General features: G+C 36.0%; 1 protein-coding gene across 2 annotated transcripts in view; it reads left to right on the top strand.

Annotated features, from left to right (window-relative positions):
- Positions 1-17,765, top strand: part of WDHD1 (WD repeat and HMG-box DNA binding protein 1) — a 63,825-nt gene extending 46,060 nt beyond the window's left edge. The window contains exons 17-26 of one of the 2 annotated variants that reach the window (XM_080809590.1): positions 4,166-4,280; positions 4,942-5,073; positions 7,166-7,383; positions 7,480-7,595; positions 7,983-8,039; positions 9,989-10,032; positions 10,638-10,808; positions 11,676-11,806; positions 14,708-14,846; positions 16,907-17,765. In XM_080809590.1, coding sequence (XP_080665716.1) covers positions 4,166-4,280; positions 4,942-5,073; positions 7,166-7,383; positions 7,480-7,595; positions 7,983-8,039; positions 9,989-10,032; positions 10,638-10,808; positions 11,676-11,806; positions 14,708-14,846; positions 16,907-17,107 — 1,324 coding nt within the window. In that variant the 3' untranslated portion in view covers positions 17,108-17,765. The remainder of the gene's footprint in view (positions 1-4,165; positions 4,281-4,941; positions 5,074-7,165; positions 7,384-7,479; positions 7,596-7,982; positions 8,040-9,988; positions 10,033-10,637; positions 10,809-11,675; positions 11,807-14,707; positions 14,847-16,906) is intronic. The other variant, XR_013967197.1, reaches the window with a different exon arrangement.
- The last annotated feature ends 227 nt before the right edge of the window (positions 17,766-17,992 follow it).

Raw genomic sequence — 17,992 nt, 5'->3', positions numbered from 1 at the left:
TAGTAATAAACACGGGGCACCTGGGTGGTTCAGTCAGTGAAGAGGCTGCCTTCGGCTTGGGTCATGGTCTCAGGGTCCTGGGATTGAGCCCCACATCGGGCTCCCTGCTCAGTGGGGAGCCTACTTCTCTCTCTGCCCCTCCACTCCCCGCTCGCTTGTTCTCTGTCTCTCAAAAATAAATAAAACACTTTAACAAAAAATAAAGTCAATGGTAATAAACGAGATCACTTAGAAGAAAGAAACAAAAAAGGTCACAGAATCCACCCCTTAGAAATTCCAACATTTAGAGGTCAGGTATTGGGAGATGGAGCTTTTGAATGAGGCAAAGGAATATTGGCTAAGCAAATAAGAGAAAAATCACTTGAAGAACATCATATCACAGAAGCTGTAAGTAGAGACTATTTCAAGAAAGGCACTAGTTAGAAAAGAAAATAAAAATGGCTCTTGGGATATGTGAAAAGATGATTGATATCAAAATAAGAAAAATATGAATCAAAACTTATAAAAACTTTCTTTTTACTTATCAAGTGAGGAGAATCTGAAAATTTGATAACGCTCTTAGTTGGTGAGGCTGGGGGGAAATAATCAAGCTTATAATTGCTGATAGGAGTATAATTAGTTATAATCCCTATGGAAGGCAGTTTGTCAAGAACTACCAGAATTAGAAATGCATGTGCTCTTTTATCTGCCTTAGGATTTGTCCTGCAGATATACTAGTACTTGCTGTTTAAAGTGTGATCCATGGACCAGCAATATCAGCATCACCAGGGAGCTTATTAGAAATGCCAGATCTCAGGACACCTGGGTGGCTCATTCGGTTAAGCATCTGCTTTCCCCTCAGATCATTATCCCAGGGTCTTGGGATGGAGCCACATGCCGGCTCCCCTGCTCCTCATGCTCTCTTTCTCGCACGCATATGCGTGCACTCTCTCTCAAATAAATAAATAAAATCTTTCAAAGAAAAGAAACGCCAGATCTCAGGCATCACTTCAGACTTACTGAATCAGAACCTACATTTTAACAAGATCCTCAGGTGATTTGTGTGTGCATTAAAGTTTAGGAAATACTGCTGCTAGCACATGTGGGAATGACACATGGAAAAGATATCCTACATTGTAGGATTGTTAATATTAGCAAAAGATTTCTAAATTTCTATTAGTAGAATAGGTAATAATGTTAGGTACGAGTGCACACTAGAGTACCATGTAGATTTAAAAGGTGAAACACATCATTTAGGTGATAAGGGATGTGTATCAATTTATAAAGAATTCTTGTAACCTAAGAAAAGGTAACTCAATTAAAAACTAGGCAGAGTATTTGAATTGACATTTCTCGAAAGAAAACACGCATGGCCTATAATGCATGAAAAGGTATTCATTAGTTATTAAGCATCATTATGCAAATCAAAATCACAGAGATACTTCATACCCACCAGGATGGTTATTATCTGAAAGATGGACAATAATTAGTGCTGTTGAGCATGCAGAACCCTAAACAGCGCTAGGTGGGGATAGAAACTCGGTACAGTTTGGCATTTCCTCAAACGGTTAAACATAGAGTTAGTATATGACTTAACTGTTCAACTCCTAGGGATATAAATAAAGGAATTAAAAACATGTCATTTGAGGGGCGCCTGGGTAGCTCAGTGGGTTAAGCCTCTGTCTTCAGCTCAGGTCATGATCTCAGGGTCCTGGGATCGAGCCCCGAATCAGGCTCTCTGCTCAGCAGGGAGCCTGCTTCCCCCTCTCTCTCTGCCTCTCTGCCTACTTATGGTCTCTGTCAAATAAATAAATAAAATCTTAAAAAACAAAAACAAAAACATGTCATTTGAGTCCATACGAAATACCTGCCTTTAATCATGAATATGAGTAATTACTAATCTGTAGAAGCTATCACTCCTACCTCCATTCGAATGATACTTCAGTTTAGCAAAAACTATCTTTATTGTTTCCACTGAAGATTTTTTTTCATAATCACTACTGGTTAATATATAACTGAGTTTCCTGATTTTGCATGCTACAGTCCAGTTTGCTCTCTACCAACATTAACCTTCCTTCCTTTTCTATTTAGCTTTTAAAAGCTCTTAAGAGTTTTAAGCATGCTTTCAAACAAATTCTTGTTTTGAGTTTTAACAAGCATTTGTTACAGTACTGACTGTATGTGCTGTACTACGTAAAGGTAGATAAGGCCAGCAGCCTGGAAGAGTTGGCTGCTAAAATCATTATTTATTCCTGAGTACATGCTCTAAACAAGTTGTGAACAAAGTCTCCTCCGTGCAACCCAGAACACAAAGCAAAACTTGTTACCCGGGGGAAGCTTAGTCTGGACATTGGCCCCAATTTTCACTAGTCTAATATTTTTTCAACTCTTCCCTTAATAAGAGAACAAGTTTTAATATTTATTTGAAAAGGAATTGAAGTAATTTTGTTTTCTTAGTAAACCATAATTTATTTTTTGCATATTCTCCTCCAGATGGTTTAGCCACGCAATTTCCTGGAGGCTCATTCATTGTAGGCAAAACCCACCAAATTAGCAGTCAGATGAGTTTGTTCTTCCTCTTCTTTCATGAAAGGGTATTTAATGGAGAACAGGTCTTTTTACTTCAAGTCTTTAAAGCTAAAAGTATAAGAAATGTGAATTAGTACCCTGCTTTGATGTAAATGTAGCTTTAAAAAACCATTAGCTAAAGTCCTAATTTTTCTTTGTGGTAATTGCTTACTGTGATAAGTCAATAGAGTATTTGAGGTATAAAATGTTTTTTAAACAAGAGAGTATAAGTCTTTTTATAGAAAAAAATAAATATTAAGGCAGTTAAGATTACTCCCAATGTTCCTTCTGATTTTGTTAATGTACATATATATGTATAATTAGACTTGTTCCTTTCCGAATGCACATGTGCTTTTTCATTTTGCATGACTAATAAGCCACTAGCTTCTGTGAATGACAGAATTGCTACAAGAGATTTTTTTCAAGTATTCAAACTGCCACCTGGTATGGTGATAACCACTGATTTATATGAAATTGTGAAAGGAGAAGAAGAAATGAGATTATATGTTCAAAAGTATTGGAACGCTAAAAACATGTTTGTATTTTTATTGTAGGGTCACAAAAAGAAGAAAGTGTATTCAAATCTTACTAGGAAGGGGGGCCTCTATAGTTTAAAAGATTGCTGAGTATTGCCACTTATTTAATTTTTAACTATTCTAGTGGGCATTTGATAATATTAGAAGACATTTATGAAAAAAATTTACACCTGAGGATCTGATTTCTACTTAGTATTTCCCTTTAAGAAAGTCATGACTTTAAGCCATGACTAAAAGGCTGTACTATAAATTAAATGGGTGTTTATTAATAGGCATTGAACATTGTACTGTATTTTTAAATGACTAGAGAAATTAGAAAATTCGCCCAAGGTACTTCATGTGTGAGCATGGTTTTCCAGTGGTTTTCTTATAAATAATTTGGAGTACATAAGTTGAAAGGGTATTTTACATGCATATGTCACTCTGCGATTAATAAATGCTTTTTAATTAATGAATTGCATTACTATTCATACTGATGGGCGTCTTTAAGTACTTTCATATCATAATCAGAAAAGGTTTAGACAAAGCTCTCACCCGCTGAGCTATTTATTATCACGTAAGGCAACCATTGATTTAGCAGAGCAGGTATATATTATAACCAGGTATATACTGGATTTTCTGCTTCACTTTTACCAATATCTAGTAGTAGATACTTATCTCTATTGGACATATCACTGTCTTTTTCTCTTATTTGACACTTTCTACCAGCAGTACCAAGTATTCCCAAACTGATAAATAAAAGGAAATGCTTCATCAGCATTTCATCTTGGGTGAACTGTTTTATAACATGGATCCCTTGACAACTATTTATGGCATAGCTACCGTATTTTAAAAGTGGACAGTTTCCGAAGGAAAAACTGATGTGAGGAGGGGTTGTTGAAATTCTTAAAATGCATGGGGAGGGATAGTTTTTAAACCTAATGAGGTGTGAAGTTTAAAAAAAAAGTAATTTGTTGTATATTATTAAGCTAGCTATTGGAATAATATTATTCCAAGTTACTGAATTTTGGAAATTTTATATTTTAAGAGTTTTTATGATTTGGGAGGGAGTTTTTGAAGTGAGACTTTTTTTTTATTGACAGGTGCATTCCTTGCAAAGGTTCTCGGTTTCCTCCCACCCTTCCACGACCTGCTGTAGCTATACTATCCTTTAAGCTTCCTTATTGTCAGATTGCAACAGAGAAAGGACAAATGGAGGTATGTGGAAATCTTACCTTGGCACTCTGAATTTGATAATACATTGCCTGTGATGTAGACATTTAAAAATTTCCCTGATAAACAGTGTTGAATCTCATTACTTTATGATTAAATAAATAGTGGTAACAGGGTGGGAGGATGACTGCTTATGATCACAAGGGTACCTGATTGCCATCTCTGCTTCCAGGGATTTTGTCTGTCAGGTAAATGGGTATGAACATCAGGGTAAGTGCTCTCACTCACTCTCAGAGTTGGGCGAGTGCCTGAGAGGGTGGGCTTCCATAAATACTGGGTCTTAGACCAGGCTTGCTTCACTCTAGGCCTAGCCCTGTACCATCAAAAGTCATTTGAAATCTTGTAATTAGTTATTCTAAATAGGAAGTAAACCAGCCTCTTAAAAAGTAGTATACCACCTTCTCTGAGCATTAATGATAGTAAGATACTGTTTAAAATGCTATATTTCCTTTTTTTTTTCTTTTTAAGTACAAAAGATGACGTTAAGGTTTGGTATCATGTTAAAATTTGAATTACAAAATAAACTATAGAAAAAGTATTTCAAAAATTATTTTAATTCAGAATCCGTTATCTTAAGATAAATATTTAATACTTGCCTGATATTAAGCTGGTAGTTTTCTCTAAGCTGTTTTTTTCACTTTTGTAGGAACAGTTTTGGCGTTCCATCATGTTTCACAATCACCTTGATTATTTAGCTAAAAATGGTTATGAATATGAAGAAAGCACTAAAAATCAAGCAATAAAAGAACAACAGGAGCTTTTAATGAAAATGCTTGCGGTAAGTATAATAAATATGCTGGAAAAATTAAAGTTGCACTTTTCTATAGATTGGATTTCTTAAAAGTATGTGAATTAGCACCAAGTTCCACAACCTCAGAAACTTTTTTTTTAATTTTTAAAATTTTAATTCTAGTATAATTTAGTGTTATGTTAATTTCAGGTGTATAATTCAACAATTCTGTACATTACTCAGTTGTTTCCCAGTTGATGTTGCCGTTAAAATATTTTAAAAAATAAATAAGTAAAATATTTTAGACATTACCTTGTAACTAAGATCATAGGCAGATATGTGTACTTTTAACCTCCTCCTCCTATTTCACCCATCTCCCTACTGATGTCTCCTATGGTAACCACCAGTTCTCTATAGTTAAGAGTCTAGTTTTTTTGTTTGTCCTTTTTTCTATGTTTGTTTTGTTTCTTAAATTATACATATGAGTGAAATCATATGGTATTTATCTTTCTCTGACTAATTTCACTTAGCCTTATACTCTCTAGAGCCATCATGTTGGAAAAAGGTGGTATTCATTGTTGTCACCACTATGTGACACTGCCTTGAGTATAGTATAAAAGAAATTTTTTTCTAAAGATTTTATTTATTTATTTATTTATTTATTTGAGAGAGAGAGAATGAGAGAGTGTGAGGGGGGCAGGTTCAGAGGGAGAGGCAGACTTCCTGCTGAGCAGGGAGCCCAATGTGAGACTTGATCCTGGGACTCCGATCATGACCTGAGCGGAAGGCAGTCACTTAACCAACTGAGTGCACCCCAGTATTAAAGAAATTTAATTAGCTTATTGTAGAGTAAGTTTTGTTCCTTTTATAAAAATGTCATTTGTGCAGGAACTAGTAACCTTTTTATTTCCCACAGCACAGGTAAGAATATCCGTTTGGTTTATTTACCATGTAGCATTGGAGGAGCATTTCCTCTGGAACAGTGTTTCTGAACAGACTATCAGTAGCTTAAGGACTGGTCAGTTCTTTAGCATTCCTGTCCCCCTGGCAAATGCCGGAACTTCAGCCTCATTACTATGCGAATCATACTACTTTTCATTTCCAAATGCCCCCTGAGGCAGAGTACTACCCTGATTAAGAAGTACTATTTATAGATGAGTGATAATAGAAACCTTGAAAAGGACATGCAGGTGACTGTCTAAACCTTCTGTGCTGAGGCATGAGATGTGGGATGTCTAAGTAACAAAATAATCCTTCTACCCTATGAATTAGGAAACCCTTAGTAGTCTGTGAAGTACTAATTTTCCTTACATTATACTTGAGTTGCCTCACTTTGAGTTGTAAAAATTCATACCAAAAGAAAAGTAGTCAAGTGTTTTCTAAGATGTTAAATGAATGCCCTTTGTTTTGTATTGTTACATATAAAAAAATAGAGCAAGAAAAAGGGAGTTGTTAATTAGAAGTTGTGTAACTATTTCTGGTAGTTGGAGATCTTAGACAATCACACTTAAAAATGAATGGCTAAATATACTTCCCCCCACCCAAACTCACTTAGTAGTATTTGTGTACCAATTCTGGGCAAAGTAATAACAAATAAATCATTTACTATCTATTCCTTCTTTGAACTTGCTGCCTTATTTGGCGAGGGTGGGGTGAGGGTGGGTGGGCAGTGAAACAAGTTTAAGAAAACCACATTTGAATTGTAAAGGAGTATCTTTACTTCCCTTGCAATTAATAGTTTGAAATTCTAAGCCTTATTTCATTGAATCTAAGCTACTATTGATTGTAAAATGCATCATTATTTAAGCCCCCCCCAAAATGCTAGAAATTAAACTCTGACCCATCATCAATTGTGAGATGCTCCCACTTTCAGAGATGTTAAAATGTATAAAAATATGGTTCTTAGAATCAATGAGATGCATTATCTAGAAAACTGATTTCTCAGTTTTACTACTAGTATTCTCTAATTTTTAAAAAGTTTCTCTTGGGTGTTATATGCAACTAATGAATTGTTGAGAGCTACATCAAAAACTAATGATGTACTATATGCTGGCTAATTGAACATAATAATACATTTAAAATTTTTAAAAATAAAAAGTTTCTCTTGACATGGTTTTGTTTTTTTTCTATTCTGGGTTAGCTTTCTTGTAAACTGGATCGGGAATTCCGTTGTGTGGAACTAGCTGATTTAATGACTCAAAATGCTGTGAATTTAGCCATTAAATATGCTTCTCGTTCCCGGAGATTAATATTGGCCCAAAGACTTAGTGAACTGGCTGTAGAGAAGGCAGCTGAATTGGCAGCAACCCAGGTAGAAGAAGAGGAAGAGGAAGATTTCAGAAAAGATCTGAATGCTGGGTAAGAAATAATCAGTTGCTTAAATTTTTCTTTACCATTCTGAATATTAAATTGATCTTTGTATAGCTCTTTATTGAACAATATATTGTCTTTTAGTTACAGTAATGCTGCTACAGAGTGGAGCCAGCCAAGGCTTAGAAACCAAGTTGAAGAAGATGCAGAGGACACCAGAGAATCTGATGATAAAGAAGAACCAGAATTACATAACCATGGCAAGATTTTTTTTTAAAGATTTATTTATTTATTTTAGAGAGAGAGTATGTGTGTGAGTTGGGGGAGGGAAAGAGAAAGAGGTAGGGAGAGAAGCAGACTGCCCGCCGAGCGAGGAGCCAGATGGGTCTCAATCTCACAACCTGGAGATTATGACTTAAGCTGAAATCAAGAGTTGGATGCTTAACCAACTGAGCCACCCTGGTGCCCCATAAGATACATTTTTAAGGCAATTTAAGGATGAGAAATGTCATTTATGTGGCTTTCCCCATTTTACTTAGCTGAGGAAAATTGAATACTGGTGCTTTGTTGAGATATCTATGCTGATTGTTGATTATAGAGAGTGACTTTATCTCCCCATTTACATTGTATTGTTTTAAATTTTATAGGACAGAATCCATTTTCCAAAAGTGCAAATTCTGCTGATGTGCCAGCTATTAAGTCAGGTAAGAAATATTTGTGATTCTGTAATATCAAGAAAATTGTGCAAGTAGTCTTTAAAGTGATATATCTATTCAAATACACCCCTTTTCCCCACCCCCACCTCCACTCTTCTGCCCTTGGTTTGTTTTTATCAGAAATATTGTTTGTGAAACTGCTAATTTTACAAATATTTATTAAATGCCTATTGTGTGTCAGGTATTTGACTAGGTGGGACATACTGAAGTCAGGCAGACATGCGTGGTTGATTCCTGCGTAAATCTTACATAGTATCAACTGAATTTTTAAACCATGTGTATATAGACCTTTGATTTTTAAAAATTACTTGTAAACACATGTACAGAGTATTATAAGAGCATATAACAGTGTGCTATAATCTAGTCAGAGGTAAGGGCTTTGTTGGGACCCCAAGGGAGGCCTCATGGAATGTTTAAAGCAGAGATTAATAAGAATCAGCTAGGCTGATGTGGGTGAGAGCAGAAGCAAGGGAAAGGTGTGTGACTTAAGGAACAGCATTTGCGAAGACTGTAAGAGTGGTGCGAAGAGCACAGAGGCAGAGAAAAGTGACACCGAGTGGTTTTGGAGGGAAGGGCGGGAGCTAAATCATGCATATCCATGTAGGCCACAGTAGGGATTTTTATCTTTATTCTGAGGTCACTGGGAGGCTGTTGTAGGTTTAAAGCAGAGGCAGAGCATGCACACTGGCAGAGGAGGAATGCACATAAGGAGACAGCCCAAGTGACATTGAATAGTGGCTTAGACTCGGGTGGTGGTGACTAATGGGAGAAAGAAAGAGAAGAATTGATAAAGTGTTTCTGAAGAAAATGTAGAGAGTATGAAAGTTCAGGGTATAAAGAATGACTCAGTTTCCCAGCTTGAATATTTGAATGAATGATGGTACCATTTACTGGGTTAGAAAACACTAGGGAAACTCAGGTTTAGATAGGAGGAAGATGAACTACTATTGGATGTTTGGGTTAGGAACTCAGGAAAGTAGTCTGGGAGGGAGATGAAGTGAAAATTGTTGGCATAACTATAGCAATTTAAATCATGGGCATGGGTGATTGAGCATTGGAGGAGGATATAAAGTGAGAAGAAAAGTGAGCTTAGGGGGTGGAGAATCCCCAACATTTAAACATTAGGCGAAGGAAGAACCATCAAAAGAAAATGAGGTAAGAGAGGAAGGAGATAGGAACATGGAATCTCAGAAATCAGGGTAGGAGACAGTATTAAAAAGAAAGGAACACTCAGCTTTGTAGAATGCTGTTGAGTGGGTCAAAATGATGATGAGTGAAAACTACCCACCAGATTTGGCCACACGGACTTTATTGGGTCCTTAGCAAGGGTATTCTATAGGATAGTAGGGCTGGAAGCCGTTTTATTTTGGATGTGGGAATGTATGAACCTTGAGGAACTGGGAATAGCTTTGTAGACAGCTCTTGAATTTGGCTCTATAGGGGAAGGAATTAAAAGTAGTGGCTTGAGGGGCTTTGGGGTTGAGAGGGCTTGTTTTTGTTTGTTTGTTTTAAGTTAGGAAACTTGAGTAGCCAATAAAGAGGAAAAGATAGTATACATCCAAAGATGGTGTAGGTACTGATAGGGCAAGTTTCCTGACAAAGCAGGAGGGATTGGGATCTAGAGCACAAGTAGAGGAATTATTAACCTTAGCTAAAACGAGTCACTGTTCTTCCATGGTAATAGGAGAAAAGGATAGATCTATATGAATATTGGGTTGTTATATTTCATAGTAACAAGTTGGGATAGTTCCCATTTACTAGCTTGTATTTTAGCTTGGAAAGAGGTAGGAGGTCATATATAGTTGTTAATAATTTTAAAGCTGCAAAGTACATTTGTTTTTGTATGATACAGATTAAAATATTCCATCTATTATTAGAGAAGTCAGAAGTCTTCTATGTTTTGCCACTATTAAGTGAGGCTTGCTTTCTTACGAAAGGTGCAGTTACCTGTAGCAACCAAGGACGAGTAAACCCCTTCAAGGTAAACTCTTTCCAGTGATATTTAAAATGTATTTCAATACATTTTTATACAAAGAAATATTTCCAAACCACCAGATGACACTCTCCAGACTTGGAGGCATTAAAGACTAAAGCAGATCTTCATGAAAACAGATGAAAGCAGCACTAGTTCACACTTGGGCTAAGAGTTGTATGTTCTACTTACCTTCTAAATACCGATTTGTTTTTTTTTTTAAGATTTTATTTATTTACTCGAGAGAGAGAGAGTGAGAGACAGCATGAGAGGGGAGAAGGTCAGAGGGAGAAGCAGACCCCATAGAGCTGGGAGCCTGATGTGGGACTTGATCCTGGGACTCCGGGATCATGACCTGAGCCGAAGGCAGTTGTTTAACCAACTGAGCCACCTAGGTGCCCCTAAATACTGATAGTTTTGAAAGATTATTCCCTCTTTTCCCTGGGGATGTGGTATGTTTAATATGTGTATCAGTCTTAATTTGTATTGTACAAAATGTGTTCAGTTCCAAATGTGAGACCATAATATAGACCTGACATATTTTAAGGAAAAATGAATCTCTTGGGATTTTTTTTTCTTCTTTAAATATAAAATGCTAATAGTTTGTTCTTTAGGTATCAACCAATTCCAAAGAACCATCCACTTCAGTGAATTCAGCACGTTCAAGTAATATTTTAGACAATATGAACAAATCATCCAAGAAATCTGCTGCACTTAATCGAGCTATAAATAATGAAAAGTCTCCAGTTATAAAGCCTCTAGTTCCAAAGCCAAAGTCTAAGCAGGTACAATTTCAACTACCCACATTAACAATAAGCAGCACATATTCTGTTTTGTTCACTCTTTCAGGTATGGGACAGGAGGCTCCAGTTGTTTATGATTGATTGTCTAGCAAGGGTAGTGGTTCTCCAATCTGATTTTGCTTCAGAATCACTTTTTGGGGGGGAAAGAAAAAAAATATATATATATATTACATACATACATACATACATACATATACATATACATTCAGGGCCCAGGGACTCAGGCATCTGTCTGGTCTTTAAAAAAAAATTCCCAGATGATTCTGATGTGTATCTTTGTTTAAAGATGATGCTGTAGTAGCTGGCCCCAATCTTTTTTTTTTTTTTTTTTTTTTGAAGATTCTATTTATTTATTTGACAGAGAGAGAGAGACAGCAAGAGAGGGAATACTAGCAGGGGGAGTGGAGAGGGAGAAGCAGGCTTACCTCTGAGCAGGGAGCCCGATGTGGGGCTCAGTCCCAGGACCCTGGAATCATGACCTGAACTGAAGGCAGACGCTTAACAACTGAGCCACCCAGGCGCCCCCCAGTCTTGTTCTGTATTCTGATTTTGCCTTCTGGTTTCAGCCCAGATTTTGTATTTCATCCCAGATTTGTCATTAGTACGGTAGACCTTTTTTCTTTTCTATTTCATATAATAAAATTCAGCACTTAGAAAATACGGAATTTGTAGTTTTAGGGGATTTTGTGTCTGTAGTCATGTTTATGTTCAGCTGAGAACCTTAGGGGGCTTCTTCACATGTTGGTTTAAGAATTCTACATATATTTTCCCACACTTTTCAAAAGTTGCTTGTAGTATATAAAATCTTACTAGATTTTGTTGGAGTATTCATTATGTTTGTTTTTACAGGCATCTGCAGCATCCTATTTCCAGAAAAGAACTTCCCAAACTGATAAGACTGAGGATGTAAAAGAAGAACATCCTAAAAAGTCGTCATCTGAAACACCAGCTATGTCTCCTCAAAACACTGAAAATCAAAGGTCAGTACATAAACAAATTTATTATTCTTAAGATATAATATCCCAATAAAAGGCATACAGAAACAATACAAAATTACTCAACTCTCTTGTTCATTATTACAAGTAATACATTGACACTGGTAGTGGACATTCTGAACACATAACTTTAAGGAAAGGAAGCCATAAATATTGATTAATGTCTATTTATGTTACTTAATAAGATACACCCTAATAAATTATATGTGTTTTAAATTGTACATATTTTATAGTTTTTTTTGTTTATCTTAAAATAGATAGTTACATGGGAGAAACAGTGAAAAGCTACCCAAAAAAAGTGTGATAAAGAGTAAACATCTTTCCTGTCCACCCAGTTCCCCTCTTGCACAGTCACTACAACAGATTTCTCACATAGCCTCCAATATTTAGATTTATCTATTTTTTTTATTTTTACAGAAATGGTAGCATACATGTTATTCTGTACCTTGCTTTTTTTCACTTAACATTTTTTATAGAACATCTCATATTACTACATAAAGAGTTTCTTTAATTTTTTCACATACACTGAATGGATATACCATAATTTATTCAGTTCTCTACTGGTGAACAGAATGTGGTTGCTGGTCTTTTGCTAGTACAAATAGTAGCACAAAGAATAACTTCATGTGAATGTCATTTCTCACATATACATATAGCTATAAGATGGATTCCTGTATGCTTCAAGTTAATGTGCACTTGTAATTTCAATAGATATTGCCAAATTTTTCTCCGTTGATGTGGTATCATTTTCTTTGCCTCCTGCAATATGAGAGTTCCTATTTGCCTGTATCCTATTTGTCTGCCAGTGCAGTATGTTACCACATTTCTTGAGGTCTCTCTTTTTTTTAAGGTTTTTATTTATTTTCTTGTGAGAGAGAGTTCAGCGCAAGCAGCGGGGAGGGGCAGAGGGAGAAGAAGACGACTCCCTGCTGAGGAGGGAGCCCAACATGGAGCTCAGTCCCAGGATCCCTGAGATCATGACTGTTTCTCCCATGTAACTATCTATCATAACCCACTGAGCCACCCAGGTGCCCCTTAAAGGTTTTATTTTTTAAGTAATCTCTATACCCAATGTAGGGCTCAGACTCATGACCCCAAGTTCAAACGCTGCATGCTCTACCAACTGAGCCAGGCAGGTGCCACTCATGTTAACCAATTTAATTTGAGGATTAGCTTTGGTTTTTATTTTTCCCATTTTTGTCCCGAATTCAAATCAAATGTTAAATGATGAAGATTTTATTTAAGAAGATTCCATTTTTTTTTTTACTATCAGTGAGCTATACAGAAAACTTACTTACATGAAATTTCATTAAAGAATTATCACTGCTTAACTAAATATTTTGTCACAAATGTTGATATACTTAATCAGAAGAGAAATGTTCAATTTTGTTTTTTTCTTGAACAACAGCTGTTTGGGGGGGGATTGTATGCTATTAGCTAGACTTGCCCCAAGTTTGATTAAAATGAATATTAATTTCTAGAAATTCAAGAACCTTTATTTAGTGTTGCTATTTGTTTTTATTTGCTCTATTATTTTTCTGAAAGTAGAATTATATTAGGATATTTCCAGAAATTGGGCAAGTAGTTCTAGCCAGACTAATAATATTTTTTTAATAGCTTGTTTTTCTAAAAATTAGTAAGTTTAGGCAAAATCCCGCAATTACTCATAAAGGTAATTCCCTTCTAATCTTTTTTTAGTAAAATTAAGATGTTATATTTAATGAGATTTGTACTAGAGCTATAATGTTATATCCTGTCTTTCTGGTTCCATTTAAAATTTTATCATAAACATTTTTCCGTGGTATTTTTGCATCTAATTTTTGCTGTGTCCTTAAATTTATTATTCAGGCTCCATTTGGTTACAGAATAGTGTGGGGCAGTAGTAGAGCTGATGTGTTAAGCATGGGGACGCTGGAGTCAGACTGCCAAGTTGTTCAATCCCAGGTCTGATTTCTGCTATCTGTGTAATCTGGAATAAGTTATTTCACATTTCTGAGCCTTAATTTCCTCATCTATGGAATGGAGATAGTAATTGCACCTACCTCATAGGGTGAAATGAGGTAATACATGGCTTTTAGAACAATGCCTAGCGCATAGTAAGTGCTCAGTAAATATTAAATGTTTACATTAAACCTTTGCTTATGACCTAAAGACAGTTGTGTCAGAAGTAAAGTCTAATGAAATTGACAAGTGTGCCGTGTTTATGCTTTACATAATAGTTGCACAAGAAAGGACCCACACTCCCTGGTCAGCTATGAGAGCAGAGAGGGGTTGGGTAAGGATCTTGAGAGAAATAAAAATTTCAAATAGCTGGTTTGGGAAATGGAAAGAGAACCCACCAAGGATACTTGGAAAAATTTTACTGGCCCAGCGGGCCTGAGGGGAATTGGAGATCTTGAGTATATAAGTATTCTAAAAAGAGCTGAAAGTATAGAGTTCATGGTTGCTCCACTTGGAAAATACAAATATAAGTAAAATCTTTGAATTGATCTTACAAGGGATTTTTCAGTTCGTTATTCCCATGGTCTCCAGGGTAATATGTAGTATGAATATTAACAGATGTAATTAATTGTGTCACTCGGGGTGCCTGGGTGACTCAGTTGGTTAAGTGTCTGCCTTCGGCTCAGGTCATGATTCCAGAGTCCTGGGATCAAGCTCGGCATCAGGCTCCCTGCTCGGCAGGGAGCCTGCTTCTCCCTCTCCTGTTCCCCCTGCTTGTGCTCTGTCAAAAAAAAAAAAAAATCTTAAAAAAATAATTTTAATTGTGTCTCTCTTACTTTATATAGGTATGCAAAGACTAATGGTTCATTACTAACCTGAAAAATCATAAAGCACTTTAAACTGCATTTTAAGTATAAAATATTTTTCACATAATTGCTATTTTAGGCCAAAGACTGGGTTCCAGATGTGGCTGGAAGAAAACAGAAGTAGTATTTTGTCTGACAATCCTGACTTTTCAGATGAAGCAGACATAATAAAAGAAGGAATGATGCGATTTAGAGTATTGTCAGCTGAAGAAAGGAAGGTAAGGATAATTTTGCTGAGATTGAGAGCTTATTAAATTCCCAGGTTTTAAAAATTCTTACAGAAAATTCCCTTTTTCTGTTTTTGGAAATTGCAGATATTCTGGTAAACTCTTGGTTGAGAGGGAATTAAATAACTGAAATGTCAGCTTTGACTGTATGGGTGTATAATAATTGTTATTTAGTGCCAGGGGTTAAATTTGGTGCAGATATACTGTTTATATCTGTATATAAGTTCCTATATAATGCAAGTTAGGAGGCTACTCCAAGAAAAAGTACATTACTTCTAAATCAAAAGCAAACTGAGTGAATAAGTAAAAATGAAATTCACATGTTTGGATTTTAAGGTTCTTGTAATTTAAGAAGAATTTTTTAAAATGCTGTGTACTTCCACATTGAATATAAAGTGAGAATACTGGACTGCCTGGCTGGCTCAGTCAGTAGGGCATGTGACTCTTGATCTTGGGATTATGAGTTTAAGCCTTACTATGGGTGTAGAGCTTACTTTAAGGAAAAAAAACCCAAAAAACCCAAAATGAGAATACTGCTTTTGGGGAGAAAAGGTAGTGTTCTATTATAGCCTTTCACTTGGAAATTAGGACAGGTGGCTGGTACCTATTGCTCCTCATGTAATTTCTGTCATGTGAGGGAGGGCTGGGAGCAGCGTTCTGGTGCAAGGGGAAGGAATGTTTGGGGTATATCAGTTAAATCCTCAGATTTCACTTCCCCAGGGCTGACAGTACACAGCATGGGCACCTGGTGAAATAGATACCTGCCTCGATAAACTGGGTTTCAAGAGTAAAGTATATTACAAAAAGAGGAGACTAGAAACTGGTTTAACCACCTCTAGCCTCATTAGAATTTCACTGGCAACTTCATGCTTCTCATTTTTTATAAGAATTTATAAGAAGATAGAAATGCTAAAGAATTAGATAAAATTGCATTTGAATGGTCTTATGCAGCAGAAGAGAAAGAGACTTGGTAAAGGTTGTGATTGTGTATTTGAATACTTAAAAATGTAATCAGTATTGTTAAGGTAAACCTTAAACGTTTTCTTAAATCCAGTCTGTTAATGTGAGAAATTCTGCAGCTTCAAAGGGTTCCTTTTCTATAGTAAAGAAATAGGAAAAGAAGCAAAGTGGAAGGAGGAACTATTACATATTAAAATAGATTTAAGAGACTGATGGAGGGGCGCTTGGGTGCCTCAATCAGTTAAGCATCTGACTCTTGATCTCTGCTCAGTTCTTGATCTCAAGGTTGTGAGTTCAAGCCCTTCGTTGGTCTCCATGCTGGGTGTAGAGCCTACTTAAAAAATCAGTCATTCAGTCAGTCAATAAGAGACAAATGGAAACGACTGAACTTTGTAAGGTTCTTGCTTAGTGAATAGAAACCAGTCCTAAAAGAATATCTGAAATGTCATTCCTGAAATGACAAAGTGATAGGGATGAAGAACAGAGCAGTAATTACCAGGAGTGGGGACCTGGGTGGGAAGTGTAGGTTTTGGGGGCAACATGAGAGATCCTTATAATGATGGAACTGTTTTGTATCTTGAACATGGAATCTACATTGGAATTAAATATACACAACACACATAGGAGTAGAAATAAAAAAGAGAGGATTGTATTGATGTCAGTACCCTGATTGTCATACTACATTTGTTTTGCAAGATGCTCCTATTGGGGTAAACCGGGAAACTGGTACACGAGATTCTTCTGTATTGTTCCTACAACTGCTTGTGAATAATCTCAAAAAGTTTCATTTTTAAAAAAGTAGCTGCTGTTATAGTATTTTGCACTTAATATGGTTAAATACAAGCAGAGTTTAGGTTGAGATATTAGAGGTAGAATGTAAATTTTTTAACGTGCCCTGCAATTAAGTAAAAGATCTGTTAACGATGAGAGCCCTTAATGATTAGCTTAACAATTCAAGTGCTAATTATGCTGCTTTTTTTTTAATACTGCTCTTTTATATATGGATTTTTACCTGGAAAAGAAAGGAAATAATTTCCTTCCTATTTCTTTTACTGCCTAAAAATCTTTTCTCCTCCCATATTTTTACAAAGGCATGGGCTTCCAAGGCCAAAGGAGGAACTACAAGTGATGGAGCTGAAGCAAAGAAGCGAAAACATGTGGTTGATGAAAGTTATGAAACTGAAAATGAGAAGGAAAAAGCAAAGGAGAATCTGAATTTGCCTAAAAAGCAAAAACCTTTAGATCTTTCTACCAATCAGAAACTGTCAGCTTTTGCATTTAAGCAGGAATAGAGTTAAAGAAAGTAGGAAAGTCGGTAATGGATTTTTTATTCATCATTGATGAACCTGGACTTTAAAAAAAAAAACTTTAGAAAACTCATTATATATTTTGAGAGTTTAGTGACAACTATTTGTCTTCATAAGATAATGTAGTGATTATATTGGTGTAGGTAACAGGGCATGTGTAAAAACTGTCATCTCTGCAGATTGCTCTGCTCCCAAATGGAGGTACGTTGAGAAACACTGTGATTAGTCACTGATATGAAGCCAGTGGTGTGTCCTAGTGGAAGCCAGTTTAATGTTGTTTCTTACCTTTAAAATCATCAAAGGTCTTAAAACCTCTGAACATTGAAGTACCTTCAAGGGGTTTCCTCATTTGGTTTATGTCATGTACGGAGAAGTACTGCAGAAGTTGCCCTCCAGGTTTGTTACCATAGACTCTTCTCTATGTCTATACTGAACTAGGGACCATGTTTTTTAATATGAACCCTAAACATGTAAATAATTTTGTAGATGAGATTTTTTCTTTTGTTTGTTTCAGAAATTTCTTCATATATGGGTTTCAATTGTCTTTGTATTGCCTGGTTTTTAAAAAATAAATGACTTTCACGTTTCCATATTTAGCTTGCTGTGGTCTTAACATTGTATTTCCATGAAATGAAAATGTTTCTAGAAAATACAGTTTATATTTATTGCCATAATTTCCACCATCACCCCCATCCTGCTAAGCATCATACACATGGAAAAGAAGATTGAGGATACTGTTTTGATAGTATTTCAGCCTAGGGCATAATGTGTTCTTGGTAAGATACTCTGGTTATCATCATCAGCAGTATTTTCCTGAGCAAGTCTTTGAAGCCTTGATAAGAGAGTAGTTGAAGAGTTAGGGAAAGTGTT

This window comes from Martes martes (assembly GCF_963455335.1).
Source record: "Martes martes genome assembly, chromosome: 7".
NCBI lineage: Eukaryota > Metazoa > Chordata > Mammalia > Carnivora > Mustelidae > Martes > Martes martes.
This window is presented reverse-complemented; position numbering and strand designations above follow the sequence as displayed.